Source organism: Sminthopsis crassicaudata, chromosome 6 (assembly GCF_048593235.1).
Source record: "Sminthopsis crassicaudata isolate SCR6 chromosome 6, ASM4859323v1, whole genome shotgun sequence".
NCBI classification, from domain to species: Eukaryota; Metazoa; Chordata; class Mammalia; order Dasyuromorphia; family Dasyuridae; genus Sminthopsis; species Sminthopsis crassicaudata.
In genome coordinates, this window is record NC_133622.1 from 106,037,155 (window position 1) to 106,056,761 (window position 19,607).

Here is a 19,607-nt window from a genome sequence, read left to right on the forward strand (position 1 = left end):
TTTTGTTCTTCTAATTTATTTAAAATATTACTCTTTATGTATAAATCATGAACCCATTTTGACCTTATCTTGGTGTATGGTGTTAAGTGTGGGTCAATGCCTAGTTTTATGCTATACTAGTTTCTAATTTTCCCAGTAGTTTTTGTCAAATAGCGAGTTTTTAATCCCAAAAGCTGAGGTCTTTGGGTTTGGGTTTATCCAATACTGAATTACTATAATCATTGCCTATTTTGTCTTGTGAACCTAAACCTATTTCACTCATCAAGTATTCTATTTCTTAGCCTGTACATAATGGTTTTGATATCCGCTGCTTCGTAATATAGTTTTAGATCTGGTACAGCTAGGCCACCTTCATTTGTACTTTTTTTTCATTAATTCCCTTGAAATTCTTGATCTTTTGTTCTTCCAGATGAACTTTGTTATAATTTTTTCCAGATCTATAAAATTATTTCTTGGGAGTTTGATTGGTGTGGCATCTAGTCTAATTTTTTATAGAATTTCTCTCCCTTTTTATTTTCTGCTACAAATTTATGATCTGTAAGCCACAATAATTTCTACAATAATCTTTTTGCAAAGTACCAAATTTCCTGAAATGTTTCTTGTTTCTCTAGGACACAAAAATAAAAACAATTCTGTCAATTCCTTGGACTGCCTCCTTTAGAAAAGTAAGAATACATCAGTATCTTTGAATCCACATGTCTATTTTCCCACCTATATGGGACTAATTTTTAAAGCATTGATAACATTCTTGATAAAAGTATTAAAAGAGAACAAGCAGAATTTCATAAATAATATTCTAGTTGCTTCCCATGACTATACATATTTGTTATAAGGGCTTTGTTTTTCTTCCATTTTCAGTTGAGAAGGAAAGAAAGAAGATTTTGGTTAATTGAAAAAATTAAAATCATAAACAAAATGATATGCCACAAAAATCATGTTGTTTCTATCACATGCTTAAACTAAAGATATACAGAATATAAAATGTCATTATACACATATTACACACATACATGATATATTGTATATAGCCTGTGTATATAAAGTATATTATACAAGATATTATGCACAGTATATATATGTAATATATATATATATATATATATATATATATATATAGAGAGAGAGAGAGAGAGAGAGAGATGAGAGAGAGAGTAGAGAGAGAGAGATAAGAGAGTAGAGAGAGCTCGTGTATGTGTATTTGTGTAGGAAGAGAAAAGGAGAGAGAGATTTAGTAAAGCAAAAAGGATTTAAAGGATGTCCTCAAAGAAGATGTCTACTTATACTTATGACCAAATTATCAAAGATTCCTTGAAAGATATAATAATAGAGAAAACCTTGATAAATATCATCTGGTCAGGTAAATATAAGATAGGCCAGTTACATAGTAAGATATTGATGGACAGTTCAACTGTTCAAGTAGTATCTTGACAATGTAAAAAAAAAACAAACAAACCTCAAAGAAAGCTCCTAGAACATCAGATTAACTTGTAGTAAATTTGCAGGAAGATAAGAGTATCTGAACTTTTGAGAGTCCCTTGGACAATAAAAAGATCAAATCCATCAATACTTAGTCTATTCACTGGAAGGTCAAATACTGAAACTGAAGCTAAAATACTTTGGTTATATAATGAGAAGGTGGGACTCACTGAAAAAGCTCCTCATGATGGGAAAGACTGAAGGCAAAAGGAAAAGGACATGGTGGAGGATGAAATAGAGCTTATCATAAAAACTACAAGCATGAACTTATATAGATTTTGAGAAATAGTGGAGGATAGAAAGATCTGGTGTGCCATTATGGTCCATGGGATCATAGAGAGTAGGACACAATTGAACTCAAGAAGAAGAAGAAAAAGGAGTATTTGAATACTGGACCATGAAATCGAATGAGTATCAACTGAAACTAAAGCATGCAATGCTTTACTAACTAAACTAACTAAAACAACAGTGATACTGATATACAGTAAAAATCACATTATAAATTATCTTATTAGGGCATTTGATGAAACTTGGGACCAAATCATTCCCATCACTTCTCCCCATAAGCACATATACACACATATGTTCTCCCTTTGCCCCCTGCACCATGGAAAGGTACTACCAAAACTATGTAACAGACATCTTTAATAAGTTTTAAATTTTGCCTTTAAAATTGTGTTAAAGAAGTTCTGTTTCAAATTCCTGAATACATTATGATTGGCTTGATTACTCCTTTATTAATTTCAAAAACTTTTTTTTTCATAGGAAATCCATAAAGGATTTTTTGTTAGACACTGTGTTAGATACTGGGTAAACAAACAAAAATGAAACTGTCCCTCCTCTCAAGGAAAGTGTTTACATTCTATTGGGGAAAACAATACATACCCAAATGAGTATATACAATAATCAATGTTTTCTTCTTTTCAAGAAGTCAAATATTGTCTAATTTTTAGTTCCTTGATGATCCCATATGCTACTTTAGAAAACTCATATGGCACCTTAATAAATATAAACAAAGGAGGCAGCAACATTCCACAAATGGTTTATGGAAATATAATATTTCTTGACCCTATGAGCAGTTATATCTCCTTTGAAGCAGAGGTTGTGTTCCAGTGACAGGCTCCTTTTGGTATGTGTCCAACTCTGATATGAGGAGGCGAGATGAGGCCTAGATAGAATGCCAGGCCTAGAGTTAAGAAAAATTATCTTCCTGAGTTCAAATCTAACTTCAGATACTTACTAGCTGTGTGACCTTGGGCAAATCACTTAATCTTCAGTTTCCTCATCTGTAAAATGAGCTGGAGAAGAAATGCCAAATTATATCAGTATCTCAGCCAAGAAAACCCCAAATATGGTCATGAAAAGCTGAATTGGACAGAAATGACTGAATAATAACAAAAAGAAGACCTGAATTGAAATTCTGGTTTTACTATTTACTGTCTTACTGTCTGGGTTATCTTGGGCAAATCACTTCCCCATCTTTAGGACCTCAGTGCACAAGATAAATGATAGAGATTACACTAAGTGGGCTCCATAATTCCTTCCAGCTCTGAACCTATGAACATGGGATCAATCAATAAGCTCTTAATAAAATAATATGTAGATATAAATATTTCCTTTTTTAATAGTTTTTATTTACCAGATACATGCATGGGTAATTTTACAACATTGACAACTGCCAAACCTTTTGTTCTAATTTTCCTCTCTCCCCCAGATGGCAAGTTGACCAATACATCTTAAATATGTTAAAGTATAAATTAAATACAATATATGGATATAAATATTTCTTAATGTAGCCTAAGATTGCATTAGCTTTTCTGGGGGCTGCCACACAACCAACATTTTGAGCTTAAAGTCTATTGAAACCCTGAGATCTTTATATCCAGAAACAACAAATAAATTGCAGTCTCATTAATGTAACCTAGGATATGAAGTCTTCCTCACCCTTTGCTTGTGAAACTGATTTGTTGAAACTTAGGCTAAGGCATCTCATTTATCCATATTAAAATTCATATTATTTGATTCATTCTAAATCTACAATATGTAAAGAAAGGGGAAACTGGAAATAAATTTTGTTGATTTCACAACTTAACTGTGGATTATTCACCTGAAATAGAACAAATAAAAGCTATGCAGATGAAAGCATTTTATCTTTCAAGACTAATTCAATTCAGCAAAATTTATTAAACACTTTCTGAATGTTGAGACCACTGTGTTAGCTTTGAGAGAGATGTTAAGTTTAGTTAAGAGAAGATCCCTTCCCTCATAGTAATCTATTTGAACAGGAGAAGACAAACCATAATGAGTGCATTAAACAGTGGTCTATGTGAAATCCTAGGGAGGAAGGAAAAGTGGTATGGGAAAGGATTTAAAATCAGTAGGGCTAGAGGGGAATTAAGAACATCTTAAGCACAGGAAAGATTATGTGCAAAGTGGAAATAATAGTTTATATATTTAGGGACAAAGATGTCCCTGCATGCTTCAAGTTACATGTTTAAAATTTGACATTTGAAAATGAAAAGTTTCATAATTCCATGCCTTACTACATTAAGTGCTTTACTATCATGTAATCCTTGAATGTTTTTTAAACTTTTTTTCTCTATTTTTCAAACCAACCGTAATTAGGTTCAAATCCTGACAGCCCCTTATTGTGTAACCAGAGAAAATCACTTAATTTTCTAGGTATCACTTTCCCATTTCTGTAAAATATGAGTGCTGGAGAGAGTTGAGAAAAATTTTTATGGCCAGTGTTTTTGATAAAGGTCATAGAGAATGATTCAAAGAATATAAGTTTTTCTCCAACTGAGAAATAGTCAAAGGATATGAACAGACAATTTTCAAATGAAGAAATTAAAACCATTTCTTGGCATATGAAAAAATGCTCTAAGTCACTATTGATTAGAGAAATGCAGATTAAGACAATTCTGAGAGGAAAAGATAATGATAAATGTTGGAGGGGAAATGTGGGAAAATTGGGACACTAATGCATTGCTAGTGGAATTATGAAATGATCCAACCATTCTTGTTAGGATTCTTACAAGGTGCTAAGTAAGTGGAATTGAGGAGACAGTGGTTAAATCTAGTTTAGCATTGAATTAATCCTACAACAAATAATGGTTTCCTAGTGATATAATGATTGGTGTATACTCAGTATGGACCATATAAGGAGGAGCTCTCAGGGTGAGATAGGACAGATGCACTAGAAGCTTTCTGAGGCTGAGGCAGATTCATTCCATCATCTACCTTTGTTGTGGCTGGAGGCTCAAGCACAAACCTTTGGAAGTTTGATGAAATTCAGAAGGCAGTCGGGCAGAACGAAGGGAGACAGAGAAGTGGTGGCAGGCTGTCCTGTGGAAAACACTGAAACCAAGATCTGGAAGGCCTCCAGAAAACTAGCTGAGCCCCAAATGAAGGAGATAAGACTTTGAAGGAAACAATAAAGAATTTGGACTTTAATCCCTGGCTGCATTTGGGGTGATTATACTGAACCGAAACTAAAGCTGTTTCCAGAAACCCCTCCAAGAAACCTACTCCCAGAGAACATTACAATTTAGAGAAGAACATTACATTTTGGCACCTGAAGGTGGGATCAAGAACCTTCATCTGTGACCCAGAAATTAGGGTAAGTACAACAAAGAAACTTTGTTAAAGAGCTAAAGTAGAATTTCAGCTAAAATGGGACAGATGTTTAGAAAACAGCCTTCTTTTCCAATTCAAGGAAAATGTGTAGAGAGCATTATCAGACTTATGAAAAGCCACGGTTTGATTATAATTTGGGTTCAGATCACTTAACTTTTAAAAATTGTACAGTATACATCTCCTTGGTCCTCTAAGGAAAAAGAATTGGATCCAAATGAGTGGAAAGTTGTAGGAGAGCAATTATGTCAATTCTACAATGAAAATGGACCTGACTCAATTTCCAAAAATATACTTTATACATACAATTTAATACAACTGGCTTTAGAAAATTATATAAGTTATAAGAAGAGCAGGAGAGGGAGGATCTAAATAAAAAGGATGAAGGATCAGATAAGAATGGAGTTAAGTACAATTCTGAGTGTGATACTTCACAGCAGGAGAAATTAGGTCTTTCCCCATCCCCAGATCTACTTCCCTCAATTAACCCTTCATGGGTGGAGGGAGAAAGAGAAGGGGGGAGAGGCAGTATCACATTCAGCACCACCTATGAAGCAGCCTATGACAAGATTACAAAAAGCATTGGTTAAAGCAAAAAATGAAGGACAGGATGTATCAGATTTAAAAATAAATGCATACCCTGTGACTGAAGAGCTTGACTCTTCAGATCAAAAAAGGAGAAGAGACACTCCTTTTGATCTGGAAAAAAATTAAGGATTTGAAAAAGAGTTGTACTCTTTATGAGGCTACATCATCTCCTGATCCTACTCATTTCACTCTTGCTTATGATATCTTAACCCCTAGTGATTGGAAATCCATAGCAAGGACACGTTTAGAACCTGAACAAAACTGTTGTGGCTTTCGGAGTATCACAAATTATGTAGGATTCAAGCCCAACACAATAAGCAAACAGAGTTAACATACAAATCGCTTTTGACCAACTAGCAGGTGAAGGTCAATATGCAGAGAATTCAGAACAGATTAATTACCCCATAACAGCTTATGAACAAATTGCTATTGCTGCAACAAAATCTTGGAGTTCCCTCCCAGGGAGGGGGGGAAGCCTCCACAAAAATAGAGCAAGGTCCCAATGAACCCTTTGAGGATTTTGTGGGACGTCTGCAAATAGTTGTCACAAGAACCATTGGAGAAAACGTAGCTACAGAAATAATGATCAGACAACCGGCTAAGGAAAATTCTAATGAGGTTTGCAGAAGAATTATATGGGGACTACACAAAGATGCTCCTTTAGAGGAGATCATAAGATTCTGTGCTACAGTGAGCACAAATGCTTATTATACCCAGACTATGTTGAACATGGGAAAACAGGCTTCCTCTTGGCAAGGGACTTCTAGAGAGAATCTTCAATGTTTTCAGTGTAGAAAAATAGGGCATCTGAGATCCCAATGCAGATATGGAGATAGAGTGAGAAGACAAGGGCTTCCACTAGGCCTCAGAATATAGATTGATCCAGGGAAATGAGGTGGAGCCCAGCACCAAGACCTCAATCAAAAAACAGGTGGGGCATGATGGCAGCCAAGGTACACCTTTAGAACCTCAATACTCTGATGTGATCAATCAGCCAAAAAGCAATCAGATAGAAGAAAGGGATTACGGAGGGCAGCTAGGTGGCACAGTGGATAGAGCACCAGCCCTGAATTCAGGAGGACCCAAGTTCAAATGTGGTCTCAGACACTTAACACTTCCTAGCTGTGTGACCCTGGGCAAGTCACTTAACCCCAGACTCAGGAAAAAAAAGGGGGGGATTACAATTGGGGAAAATACAGGCTTTTTAACTCAACAGAAAGGCAGTGTCCAATTCGAGTAGCTCCAATGTAATTGCCAAATGATAAGGAGAGATCTAGAAAGTGGCAAATAGAAGGGACTAGATAGGTTAACTGCTTAGGAGAAAGGGTTTGTTTGTATCTTTACAGAGGGAGAAAGAATCAGATGGATGCCAATGAGCACCTGGAGAGAGACAGAAAAAGAGAAAAAAACCTTGAAACAAAGGAGAAGATTTAAGAAACATCTGACACTGAAAAGAGCATGGCTGATAATGAGACTCTTGTAGGACTTGAAAACCCCCAGGAATCATTGGATTCCTTGAGATGAAAAATTGTTGATGAGACTATTGAAGGACTTTGAAACTTACAGGAATTATTGGATTCTTGGCACATGAAATAATGGACAATAGATTCCTTTTGGATTATTTCTAGGACTTATGGACACGTATAATTCCTCATGTTGATTCATGTTATTTGTTACATCACTACTATCCTGTGTCACTATGTGTTTATGTAATTTATGTAATTATGTATAATACCTCCCATTTTGATGGATTTATGTATACCTGTTTTAAGAGTGAGCCCCTTCAGAAACCCACTAATCTGATTTGATTTCCCATTTCCTTTGGTGTTTTCATCTCCCTTCCTAAGATGTCAGGAAGAGCGTGATCACCTCCTTTTTATGGTGCTTTCACCCCTTTTTTGAGCAGTCAGGGAAGGTGTGATCACCTCTTTTGGGAGGTTCTCACTTCCTTGAGAAGTCAGGGAGGTCATGACCACCTATGTTCCAAAAAGGAAAGAAAGTGGGAGCTGTTAGGATTCTTACAAGGTGCTAAGTAAGTGGAATTGAGGAGACAGTGGTTAAATCTAGTTTAGCATTGATTTAATCCTACAACAAATAATGGTTTCCTAGTGATATAATGATTGGTGTATACTCAGTGTGAAACATAAAAGGAGGAGCTGTCAGGGACAGAAAGGACAAGCACACTTGAAGCTTTCTGAGTCTGAGACAGATTCATTCCATTTTTCCACATTTGTGCTGGCTGAAGGCTCAAGAACAAACCTTTGGATTCGGAGACATTCCGAGGGAACTAGAGGTAGAAACTGGCAGAAGCAAAGCACTAGCAGCAGGAGTCTCCACCAAGGGGAGAGTTAGGCCTCTATTAAAACAAACTGGGCCCTAGGCAGGAGACAAGACTTGGAAGGAGACAATAAAGGATTTGGACTTTAATTCCTGGTTGCATTTGGGGTGATTATACTGAACTGAAACTAAGGCTGCCTCCAGAAGCGTCCCAAGAAACCTGCTCCCAGAGAACATTACAATTTAGAGAACCTTACACATTCTGAAGAACAATTTGGAATTATGCCAAAAGGGCTATAAAACTGTGCCTACCTTTTGATCCAGTAGTATTGATACTGGGTGACAAAAGAGTTCAAAAAAGAACACAAGTGCAAAAATGTTTGTAGCAACTATTTTTTGTTGTTGTTCTGGCAAGGAATTGGAAAATAAAATAATATTTAAGAAAATTTTTTAAACTGACAAACAAGCTGATTTCAGAAAAGCCTGGAAAGACATACATGAACTGATGCTGAGTGAAGTGAACAATATCAAGAGAACATTGTGTGCAGTAACAGCAAGAATATTATGATCAATCAAAGTGGACTTGGCTCTTCTCAGTAATGCAATGATTCAAGACAATTCCAATAGGCTTGGTATGGGAAATGCCATCCACATTGAGAGAAAAAACTATTGAGACTGAATGTGGATCAAAACATAGTATTTTTCCCTTTTTCTTGTTTATTATTTTCTTTTGCTTGATGTCATGGGAAGAGGGGATATAGAAGCAATTTGATATAAATATGTGCAGTTCTTTTAAACATACTTCCATGTTATGTTGTGGGAAAGAATCAGACCAAAGGGAGGGGGGAAACCATGCAAAAGAAAATTTGGAACATAAAGTCTTACAAGGATGAATGTTATAAACTACCTTTGCATTATTTGGAAAAATAAAATACTATTGAGGAAAAAAATACTGTGAGTGCTGGGATCTCTAAAATGTTAGGAGTTCTAATATAGCCAAACAGGATAATTTCCTAGAATCAACTTTTTTTTTTTTTTGTCAAACATCCTGACTGTTCATTCTCTTCATATCTGTATTTTCCTCCCTCCTCTATTCTCAAAACTCTAGGATACCATTACTATATTTGCTAACAAAATGGGTTATCTACTAGACTCCTTGTCAATTCTCAGGCTGGTTGAAAGCCAGGCAGTTCTGAATTTGTACAGTGGACGTGTTCTGGAGAGGCCTATTCTCTCTGTCCTCTAGTAAGTGATATGAAGATCCTGTGATCACAAGGCAGGTCATGTCCTTAGAGGCCATTTGAGATTTCCCTTTTCCTGAGAAAGTAAATGGAAGGGAAATGCTGAATGTAAATATATTTCAATAGGAAAATCTTTTCAGAAAAATTCCAGCATTTAATGTGGCAACTCAAATTAATATTAGGGAAAATAAAGTGAGGTCACTTCTACTGCTTTTTGTGAGGCATAGTATATAGTCAACTAAAAATAGTGGCTCTCTGTCTACAACAAGGACTAAATATAGTAAAGACAGCAATGTTCCCTAAACTAACATATAGATTTAGTATAATACCAATATAAACCACTGTGGAATACACTATAAAACTTGAAGAATTGATAGCAAAATTTATCTAGAAGAACGAACAGGTAAGAATACTAAAGAATGTTTATTTCAGCATTTTTTAAAAGAAAGACAGTAGGATTTGAAGTGAACTAAGTTCAAATCTTAGCTTTTCTATTTACTATCCCTATGATCTTGGGTAAATCATAAGAATAAGAGGTAAGACATCTTTGGGTTTCATTTTTCTTATTTGTAAAATGAGGCAATCTTGACCTCTAAAATTCCTTCCTCTCTAAATATTGTGATCTTTTAAATAGTCAATATTTCAAAAGCCCTAGGTTTTTACCTATGTGGGTGCTCGTTCCAGTAACATTTTGTTGTCATTTCAGTCATGCCTAACTCTTCATAACCTCATTTGGAGTTTTCTTGGCAAAGATACTGAAGAAATTTCTTTCTCCAGCTCATTTTACAGATGAGGAACTGAGGCAAACAGGGTTAAGTGACTTATTCAGGGTAATGCAGCTAGGAAGTATCTGAGGCCAAGTTTAAACTCATGAAGCTGTCTTCTTGATTGCAAGCCTAGAGTTCTGTGCACTATGGTGCTACCTAGCTGCCTCCAATAAATCACTTAGAAAGGTTTCAGGAATTAGTGTAGACAATAGATGAATCAATCCACTAGTACTAAGCCTCTCAGGTCATAAACAGAGTTTTTCTTTATGACAAACATATTGATGCACTTTACTTGAAGTCTTTCCATCTTGGTAGCCCAACCTAGACTTGCAGAATGTCTTTCTCAGATACCTTTAATTCATGCCTTTTCTCCCCCTCCCATCTCTACCTATTGGAATAATAATCACATCAAATGCCATAGTTGATGTAAGAAATAGTTTTGGAGGGCTTTATATATTGAAAATGTGGGGCTTAGATTGTAAATTATAAAAGAGAGCTAAGGATGCATCAATCAATTTCTCCAGGACTCCACTCACCATCCTTATGATTTTCTTGACCAAACTTGCTCTATTCTTTTATCTTTTCCTGTTAGAATATAAACTCCTTAAAAGTAAGGACAATATTGCTTTTTCTTTTGGTATCCTTAGCTATTTGTAGCTCAGTACTTGGCATATAGCAAGTGCTTAATAAACATTGTATGACCCTGAACAAGTCACTTACTCTTGCCCAGGTGGCAATACTAAGTTATATTTCCTCTGAGAAGAATAGTATTTTAGAGATAGCTGTGAATAGAACCACTGGACCTGGTATCAAATGAATTCAATATTTGAATTCAAATCTAGCTTTGGACATTTAGTATATTGTGACCTTGGATAAATCCCTTAACCTGCGTGCCTCAATTTCCCCATCTATCAAATGATAATAGCACCTATTTTCTAGGGTTGTTGAGAGGATTAAAGAGAAAATATTTGTAAAGTGCTTGGCACAATGCTTAACACAAAATAAATACTTGATAAATATTTGTTTCCTTCTTCCCTGTACCTAATGTTTTCTCTATATCTTTATGGGTCCCGTGTTTTTTTTTTTTTTTTGTTGTTGTTTTTTGTTTTTTGTTTTGAGATGGAATAAAGACTACCCTCTACCTAACATTTGTTATTTTGACTTTTTGTGTGGGAACTGGGGACCCCCCAGACCTTGTCCCAAGAATTTTCTCTCCCCAAAAAGCAGAAAAGGGGAAGATGATGGGTGAGAGCCGAAGGTCCACTCATAACTGTATGAATGTGGAACAATAAGAATCCTTTATTTACTCTTTATTTGTCCTCTGGGGGAAAAAATAAAACAAAAATCATCCTGATTGACAGTACTTGACAATACCTTGCTAAAAGTCATCCTGTCTCCTTATCTGGATGAAAAGCCATCCTGGCTTTTTTCTTCTCTCTCTTTTATGATTTACAACCTAAGCCCCAAATTTTCAGCATATAAAGCCTTCCAAAACTATTTCCAATTTGCTAGATTTCCTTTAGAGACTAATATATCAATTATGGCATAAATAAACTTTTGTGACTAAGAGAATCTCTTTGAATTCTTTCAAACTATGAACTATGACTCTCACACATTTCACAATGTGTTCTCTACATTTGGAAACTTAGATATGAATTATATTTAATCTTTATTTGGAGATTTTCCTGGAATAACCTCCATAGGTGGGCACCAGGCCAAAGAGAAACAACCTGCTTAGTCTATGTTAGTCAAAAATTGAAGGGGAGCTAGGCAATGGATACATTAATTTGAGAGAATAGACCAAGAGAGTCATCTGTTTCCTTTGGTTTGTTCTTCTCACCCAGACTTTACTTCAGGAAAATCTTCAAATATAGTTTAAGCTTATATCTAAATTTTCACAAATATAGTCAATGGCAATCCCTTGCTCCTATATAGAGCAGAGCTCCCCAGAAATGACCATTAATTTATAAACAGGTGGGAATGTTTCTATGAAATATTGGGTGAAAAATCAAATTTTATATACATACACACATCTATATATGTATGCATGTATGTATATATATATGCACATATAAACATATATACACATATATTTTCATATACATATATATGGATGAATGCACATTTTTTTTGCAATGCTCTAAAGTTTACATAGCTTCTCAGTTTATATAACCTTGTTACAGAAGTAGCAAATGCATTTTTATCCCCACTACCAGAAAGGAATAAGGCTCTCAAGAGGTTGTGATTGACCTAAAAACACATATCTTAATATCTGCCAGAGTCAGCTATCCTAGCTCCAAATTCAAGGCTGCTCCTACTAGAGTTAGCAGAGTAGCAGTATTTGTTATTTGAATAACTACCTAGCTACTGCCACTTTTAAAGGCCTCTCCTAATCCCTGAAGGAGGTCAGAGAAAGCACCCCCTGGCATATCCTACCAAGAGGAAAAGGCCTTCTTCCAGCACTGCCTGTGCTGGACTCTGGGCTCTTTCTCAGAAGAGCATTGGACTATGTAATCACAGAACATTGGCCATTGAATATCCACTTCTCCCAGTCATTGCAGCTAACATATTCAGCTGCAATATGCAGCTTCCAATTTCAGAGCTTTGTCCTCTACGCCATAATGTATTTTTTTGGAATAATGTAAAGATATACTTTTTTTTAAATATTTAATATAAATGGTCAGAAGAGAATCGACCGTGAAAAGAGATATGACTAAAACCTGAGGACACCACAATAAAATAGGGTTGCAATTTACTCAGCTGTGAAATGAGAGGTTCAGGCTGGTGGCTTCTGAGATCTGTCAGCCTTAGAATTATCATTCTATCAAATTTTCTAATATCTAGTGCTAATTTCATTTCCTGTTAAGTTGGTATGCTAACAAAAAGTCAAAATTCTAACTTGATACCTTTATGTTCCAAGCTCATAATACTTGGCAATCACAGTACTTAATAAAAATCTTACATTTATGTACATGGCAACAAGATTATAAGATGATCAATTCAGGGCAGCTAGTCAGGACCTGAGTTCAGATGTGGTCTCAGACACTTCACACTTCCTAGCTGGGTGACCCTGGGCAAGTCATTTGACCCCAACTGCCACAGGGGGTAAAAAATATCAATCCTGTTGGGCGTGGTTTTCAACAATGAGATGATTCAGGCCAGTTCTAATGATCTTGAGAGTCATCTACATCCAGAGAGAGAGGACAGTGGGAACTGAATGTGGATCACAACATAGCATTTTCACTCTTTTTGTTGTGATTTGCTTGAATTTTTTTATTTTTTTCCTTTTTTGATCTGATTTTTCTGGTTTAGCAAGATAGTTGTATAAATATATATGTGTATATTGGATTTAACATATTTTTTATCATGTTTAACATATATTGGATTACTTGCCATTTAGAGGGTGGGAGGAAGAGGGGGGAAATTGGAACACAAGGTTTTGCAAGGGTCAATATTGAAAAATTATCCTTGCATGTTTTTTTAAAATAGCCTTTTATTTATAAGATATATGCATGGGTAATTTTTCAGCATGGACAATTGCAAAACCTTTTGTTCCAATTTTTCCCCTCCTCCCCCCCTCCCCTCTCTCCCAGATGGCAGGTAGACTAATACATGTTAAATATGTTAAAGTATATGCTAAATACAATATATGTATACATATCCATACAATTATTTTGCTGCACGAGAAGAATTGGACTTTGAAATATTAAACCACCTGTGAAGAAAATCAAAAATGCAGGCGGACAAAAACAGAGGGATTGGAAATCTTGCATATGTTTTGAAGATAAAAAAAACTTCAATAAAAAATCTTACATTTAACTTCTATTAATAATTGTTATTATGAGAATACTTTAGGTTTGGCAAACTAACCAATGATATCCTTAATCAGGATACGTCCAGATGATCATCAACAATCCATCATATTAAATGTCCTTGGTGAACAAAGTTCCATACTAAGTATTGCCAAAAGTTTCAAAAGAATTATGAAGCACATCTCTGACCTGAAGTAGATTACATGTAAAGTGGGAGAGGACAGAACCCACACCTAAATGAAAAACGGGGTTTTCTCGGTTTCTCTATGGGCACATAATATAGTCCATCAGTTCCCTTCCAACCCCGAAGGGTACGGATTTCTCCTTGGTACTAAGAACTGCGAGGGGAGTGGCTGCTGTCAGCGGATGTTGGTCAGAGTCAAAGCAGTGCGCTCTCACGCTCCCTGAAGGCTAGGGTTATTGGGGGATGGGGGGAGGCAGAAACGGGGAAAAACGGGTGCTGAAGTGAAAAATTTCAAACTCTTTCCCTTCAGCCCTCGCATGCGCTTGGGAACCAGCACAAGGCCAAGGTTAAAGTCTTGAGGAATCCTTTTCCACGTCTGTCCTCCCAAGTTAGTCCGTACTGGAGTTCGGCTCCAGCATGCTATAAATACAGCGGGCCACATGCTGTTGTGACATAATGTTCCCTCTACAGCCCAGGCTAGATAACATTAATTTGCCCTTTAAATGTCCCTAGCGGGAGCAGCAGGCCCCTAACCCGCTCAGGCCTCCCGGAAGCGCCTCGCCCCCCGTGCCCTCTACCGAGGAATGGGACGGAGAGGGTATCCAGACACCTGTCCAGCCAATACGCACGGAGCCAAATGGCCCGAGGGCCCTCCTCCTTCTCTCGCGAGACGAAGTGTCATATAAGGAGGTCTGGGGAAGAAGTGCTCTGCCCCTTTTGGATCGTGGTGGTGGGACAGAGAAGGGGGTCAGGGCTCCTAGCTTGGGGGGGAAGACTACGGAGTAGTTCCTGAGACACTGAGCACAACTGACTTCCATCATGAGTGACCAAGCGCTGAGCTTCCTAAAAGACTTCCTGGCAGGTGGCATCGCCGCTGCAGTTTCCAAGACTGCAGTTGCCCCCATCGAGAGAGTCAAATTGCTTCTGCAGGTGAGAATTGGAGCCTGAAAGGTGTATGCATGTGTTAGGAGGGGGGAAAAGGTCTTGCCCTAGGACATTGCTTACCCAAGTAACTTTGAGGACTGATGTTTTGTGCTTGTTAAAGAACGAAGCTGGAATAGGCCTTAGGCTAGCCATCCGCAAACCACAGGAAACTGGGATCGGGGTTGGGGATAAAGGGTCGAATGGCCTTTGAGAGCCCAGTCTAAAGGAACTTCTAACTGGACTCTCTGAAAAGCCGGGGAGTATAGATGACATTGCTGGTGTCAGGTGGCTCTTACACACAAGTGCCTAAATATGGAAAGCCTCCTGAGGATCGAGTTACATTGAGGACTCTTCCTCCCAAGTGAGGCTGTGCACAGAACTAGGAAAATGTGGTGACAGCTTACTTGCCCTCATCTAATCTCTTTACCTGACCTCCCCTTCTTCCCCTTGCCAAGTTAAAAGTCTCATTCTTTGTTCCTACCACTTCTCCACCCTTTTTTAGCTTGCCTTAAAAGCAAAGGGTCATGCTGGTAGGTGGCATTGAGAATCAGAAGTTAAAAGTTATCCATTCACTGATCTTGGACAAATTACTTGGGCTGTTTTCACATCTGTAAAAATGTGGCTACTGGCTAGATCTCAAGATTTTTCAACTCAAATATTCTGTGATTTGATCTTGGCCAATTCCCATACCTATCCAGTGTGACCTAGGCATCCCCTCTACTGCTTCAACTGGGGTGCTGGAATCCAATAAGATGCAGTCAGGAGGTTAAGTTCTTAGTGGAGGGAAGAGAATGGAGGGAAACATTCTATAAGGCCTTAACTGGAAAATCTGGAAATGACAAAACAATTTTCTTTCTCCAATCCTTTCTTTTCCCTTCCCTTGTTCTTTTCTATCTTTTCCCATGTCTAGGTCCAACATGCCAGCAAACAAATTAAAGCAGAGCAGCAGTATAAAGGCATAATGGACTGCGTTGTGAGAATCCCAAAGGAGCAAGGCTTCCTCTCCTTCTGGAGGGGTAACCTGGCCAACGTCATTCGTTATTTCCCCACCCAAGCCCTTAACTTTGCCTTCAAGGACAAATACAAGCAAATCTTCCTGGGGGGTGTGGATCGGCACAAGCAGTTCTGGCGTTACTTTGCTGGCAACCTTGCTTCTGGTGGAGCAGCCGGGGCCACTTCCCTCTGCTTTGTCTACCCACTGGACTTTGCTCGGACCAGGCTGGCTGCTGATGTGGGCAAGGGATCCAGTCAACGGGAGTTCAGTGGCCTAGGCGACTGTCTTACCAAGATCTTCAAGTCTGATGGCCTGAAGGGCCTCTACCAAGGCTTCAGTGTGTCCGTCCAGGGCATCATCATCTACAGGGCGGCCTATTTCGGGGTCTATGATACAGCCAAGGGTGAGAGATTAATGGGGATAGAGAATTATCCAAGGGCTCCAAAGTCTGAAACACTTTTTTTCCCCACTCACTTATTCTGGTGCTCCTGGTTGGGGAGGCAAGATACATTTAGAGGAGTAAAATTCTCTCCTCTGACTGGTGGCATCATTATTCCAAGAGAAAGGTTAAGGGTTAAGTTTTTTCAGGCACTATGAGAGTAATCATTTCCCAGGAATAAATATCATTTCAATAGTTCTACAAGGCCATATATAAATCAGGCACCTGACCAGAACTGTGAGCTTTCATTAGAAAATTGCTTGATACTTACGTTAAAAAAATATAATGAGCTAAAATCAGAAGAGGGCTTGAAGCAAAAAGTGTGGAGAAGATAGCTTTTCCCCCTTTCCTACCAATGCAGAATGAGTTACCCATGAGTAAACAAATTTATGTTTGGCATTATTTACAGGAATGCTGCCTGACCCCAAGAATGTGCACATTATAGTAAGCTGGATGATTGCCCAGAGTGTGACAGCAGTGGCAGGACTGGTGTCCTATCCCTTTGATACTGTGCGTCGTAGGATGATGATGCAGTCTGGTCGGAAAGGGGGTATGTTTTTCTTCATCTTCCTTGTTAATGCAATACAAGGGGATGGACAATGATCTGGTATAGCTGACTTGTCTAGTTCCCAGTATCAAGCAGTGATCCTCTGTGATTCATAGTTGTCTTTATAATCTAAAAGGGGAAAAAGGAGGAGGGAAAAGGGTGAGATTATGGATTAAAAATTAGTTCCCTCTTTCCATTAACTTTTCCTCCATTTTCTTCTTAGAAAGAAATAAAAAATAACATCCTGAAGAGAGGAAAAAAAGGAAAATATTTGAGAGTGGCTAATGATTATGGAAACTCAATAATCTCTAGCAATATAGTGGCCTTTGGGCTACTACTTGTACAAGGACAAAGTTGGATTGAGTACTAAGTTGATTATAGTTTACTGATTCATTTTGCTTCAATTATTTAGCTAACAAATGACAACTTTCTCTTTAGTCTGAGGCAGGTTGGCAAATTAAGATTAGTCTATCTATTTTAAAAAGTCCCTTTCTGTTTAAAGCTTGTCGTTTCATAGAATTATCTGCATAAAAATCTATTCCCCAAAACCACTAGAAGCCAGAAAAAACTAATAAAGAGAAAATCCTTGCTTAGCAAGCTAAGGAGAATTTGAACAACTGGTATTACATAGGGCTTGCTGCATGGAAAAGATCCAGAACTCTAGAGCACAAGGCTTTTAGAAAATAGGCCTTTATCAAGATTATAAACAACTTACCAATTTTTGCCTCCACAGCTGATATTATGTATACTGGAACAATTGATTGCTGGAAGAAGATTGCAAAAGATGAAGGATCCAAAGCTTTCTTCAAAGGTGCCTGGTCCAATGTATTGAGAGGCATGGGCGGTGCTTTTGTATTAGTGTTGTATGATGAGATCAAAAAATACGTCTAAATTCAATTAAAACTCTTAAGTTCATTGGTCCCAGATCCATTTTCTAATGTTATCCATGGTTTAGTAAACATTTCTTAGGAAATCTGATAATACTAATATGGGATAACACCAAATGGCCAAGGATATCATACCATAAACATGTTTCAATCTACTGGACCACAAATGAATTTTACATTATACAGATTTAAAGTATACTAGCAAATATAAGGTAACATTATTTCTATGCTTCTATAATTAATTTGAGATTTGGTGATAATAAATTAATGTGAACACTCAATAAATATTACTTACAGCTTATTCTCTAAATTTTTACTTTATTAAAATCCTAAGTATCAAACTGGGTTCTAAATTCCAACAGCAAATCATATGAAAAAAATATTCTAAGTGAAGGGACAACTGCATGTCATGAATTATTTGTAAATATTTTGTAAACAATTATTATAAACACAGACTACTACACTAAATATCAAGTTTTGATAGCAGATATATGCAAGAACATACCCTATATACAATGTGGAGTTTTGAGAAGAGTGGAAGATTATGAAGGGAATGAAATGCATACTAACTTAAAAATGTTTCACATGTACTATATATTTCAAAAACAGCTAGAGATATCTCAAGAAATAGAGACTTTATATCAATCTTATACATGGATCCAGAATCAAAACTAAATCCAGCAAATCTACAGATGGAAAATAAATCAGAGATTGGGAAGGTCTTTTCAAATTGCAGAATTTTCCATCTAAAACAGAGCTGGGAACAGGAATGAGAAATCCTGTTTATAAAGGGTTTATAAAAAAAGGACAAATTAATCAAAATCTAGATGTCAATTATCCATTGAACACCCATGTGCCAAAGTGCTGGATTAGCACCTAATAGTTTCTTGCATATTTGAGAGTTTAAAGAATATTTAATTCCAAAAGGAGCTAATAGCTTGCTCAAGGAATACAGGTAAAAGGAACACAATTAAATGCTAAATTAACGTGTGGAAAGAGAGGTCAAAGAGAAAGGCAAAGCCAATATAGTTGTTGTAGGAGTGGGAGAAATTAGAGAAGACTAGCACTGGGCCTTGAAGGCTAATCAAAGGAAGAAAGGCCTTTGACAAAAGCTGTCAGCTAATCTGATAAAATAACCTTTGTTCACTTCAAAGGACTAAAGAATAGTTTTTTTGTTTTTTTTTTAACACAACCTCTAATTTATCTTGTCCTTCTCCAAAGGAAGTTTTGTTGGTCAACTCAAGTGTGATGATAAAACAAAATATTTTAAGGTTTAGGGGGTATTAACTCTTAGTCCTAACTTCAGGAAATGCAGGAGTAAAACCAAATATGTTGAAACATTAAAAAGTCAGTCAGATCTAAATTAAGAAGCAGAATAGTTCATGGCTTAAAATGATATCATTAAACTAGATTGGGCTTAGCTATCTAATAAAGATGAAACAGCTTTTTACCTAGGGAAAACTGAATTTTAACTCTGGATAGAATGTCCAGACCACATATTTTGAAAAACCTTTTGAGCCAAAAGCAGGACTTCCAAATTGGGTCGAGTGTTTACACAGGTAAGATTGGGTAAAAGTCTCCATGAAAATTTTGTTTTGTTTTGTTAGTTTTCTTCTCTATTTATCTTGTAAAGTTTTTTAATCACTACTGTGTCAGTTGATTTAAAGGCTTCAATCTATTCCAGAGTCTAAGTGTTGGGAGAAGCCATTTAAGAATTAGCATCCTAGATGCAAATTAAAGCAACTTTCTGGAGTTCTGGACTCTACTCTGGAGTAGAGTCTTTGAAGTTCAGTAACAGAAGTCATTCTTATATTACTGGGGTTTTACAGTTAGTA

At 37.0% G+C, this 19,607-nt stretch overlaps 1 protein-coding gene across 1 annotated transcript; it reads left to right on the plus strand.

The window, feature by feature from the left end:
• Positions 1-14,215: 14,215 nt before the first annotated feature.
• SLC25A4 (solute carrier family 25 member 4) lies at positions 14,216-18,073 on the plus strand. Its single transcript, XM_074272879.1, has 4 exons — positions 14,216-14,911; positions 15,816-16,302; positions 16,748-16,888; positions 17,619-18,073. The coding sequence occupies exons 1-4, from the start codon at positions 14,801-14,803 to the stop codon at positions 17,774-17,776; spliced, it is 897 nt and encodes a 298-aa protein (XP_074128980.1). The 5' UTR covers positions 14,216-14,800; the 3' UTR covers positions 17,777-18,073.
• Positions 18,074-19,607: the final 1,534 nt, after the last annotated feature.